At 38.5% G+C, this 1712-nt stretch overlaps 1 protein-coding gene across 1 annotated transcript; it reads right to left on the reverse strand.

Annotated features, from left to right (window-relative positions):
* Positions 1-273: 273 nt before the first annotated feature.
* Positions 274-1479, reverse strand: LOC132615817 (uncharacterized). Its single transcript, XM_060330405.1, has 3 exons — positions 1403-1479; positions 1052-1297; positions 274-907 (listed from the first exon to the last, which is right to left on the reverse strand). The coding sequence occupies exons 1-3, from the start codon at positions 1477-1479 to the stop codon at positions 274-276; spliced, it is 957 nt and encodes a 318-aa protein (XP_060186388.1).
* Between the last annotated feature and the right edge of the window lie 233 nt (positions 1480-1712).

The following is a 1712-nucleotide window of genomic DNA, read 5'->3' on the forward strand; positions in this document are numbered from 1 at the left end:
ATAGCAATATGTTGCTCATCGTTAGCTATAACAGTAGCCAAGTAATGAACAGTTCAAAAACACCAAATTTTACCATTATCGTTAGAAACACAATGTTGAAAACCAAGAAATCTCTTATAACCTTCAATTTTGTCTTTACTAACCATAGGCTCCATAATAGCCACAAACCGGCTATTATTCATTTTGACCAGATTTCTCAATCTGTGAATCGCTTTTCTCTTTTTTGATCTAACCCCCCTAATGTTCCATATAATAGCACTAATCATAGAAACATTAGAGGGTAGATTTATTTTGAACTTCCTTCCTTTTTTTGGATCTTTTCTTGCTTTTGCCTTTTAGTATCTTTATTGGTAAGATTCCCGCTTGTTCAGATTCTGCCGGAGTGTTGTCAATATGCTCCTGAACTTGTTCTGGTAATTCTTGTTCAGATTGTCTTGATGAGTTCACATCGCCAAGTTTGTCATCTTTTTCTTCTCCCCCGTCTTTATTAACACTGCTAGTATTATTGATATCTTCTCCATTCCCAGTATTTAAATCAACAAATAGCTGAATACCCTGCTGATTCCTGATATAAGTGTCAACACTAGAGGTTATGAAGCCAACCTCTTCCAACCCCCGTGAGCTGCTGTCCTGCTTTTCCTCTTCTTGAGAGTCAGCGACATATTCTTCAGTAGCACTATTATTTTGATCGGTATCATCTGCCTTGTCGGTTTCATTCAAATCCTTTCCATCCTGTTCATTGTTAATATTACGAGCTTGTTGACTGTTCTCATTCTCTTTCGTCGCTTTCTTAATTTTTGGGCACTGTTGTTTCTCCTCATCGCTGGCAGTGGGCCTTGTATTTTCAGCTGTACAAAGTTGCCCTTCAGTGACGATTTCTTTCTTGTCTTCCCCATCTCCAACTGATCTGTTATGGATTTTTTTCCGAGCAGCACTGACCAAAATCTTGGTTCTCTTTTTTGGAGGCTTTTTTTTTTGCTTCTTCCTCTTGATCCTATCCAGCTTTTCTTTCAACACAGAAACGCTCTTAACCTCAATATAATTCTTTTACTCATTGGCCTCTACTATAGAATGATCCATTCTCGTGCTAGAGGTTTCTTGCGGCTTATCTAGCCCCTGTTTCTCTGCTTCATTTTCCGCTTCCTGCAAATTATTTTCAACTACATTATCAACATCAACAATTTCCTCTACCTGTACCTTATCGTTCTGCCTTATCTTCCTATTTTCTTTATCCTCCAGCTCCTCAACTTTCTTTTTTTCAACCCTTCTACATTGCAATATAGAGTGTCCTAAAATTCTGCAATGAGTACAAAATTTTGGAACGTTCTCATATTCGATCTTTTGGTAGAAACCTTTTCAAGGACAATTTTCATCCTCCGTTCCAACAAAAATAGAAGTTAACTTGGTCTTGGTCAAGGTTACCTCCACTCTCACTTTGGCCATGCTTGGTCTGGTGCGATTTTCTGTTGCAGCATCCATGGTTAGTGGAGTTCCTATCGGGGCTACTACTTGTTTTACATAATTCCAGGTGTGCAAATGGAAAGGCAATCCAGGTAACAAAACCCAAACAGGGACTATCGGGGAGTCCTCATCAGGTTTGAACTCCGGTGTCCATTTTTCCAACCACATTACTTGTTCATCGATTTCAATGGATCTTTTATACCAGCTATAATTCTCTTATTTCCAATCTATCTAATCAGATGAAAAGAGCA

The sequence above is a fragment of the Lycium barbarum genome, chromosome 1, assembly GCF_019175385.1.
Source record: "Lycium barbarum isolate Lr01 chromosome 1, ASM1917538v2, whole genome shotgun sequence".
NCBI classification, from domain to species: domain Eukaryota; kingdom Viridiplantae; phylum Streptophyta; class Magnoliopsida; order Solanales; family Solanaceae; genus Lycium; species Lycium barbarum.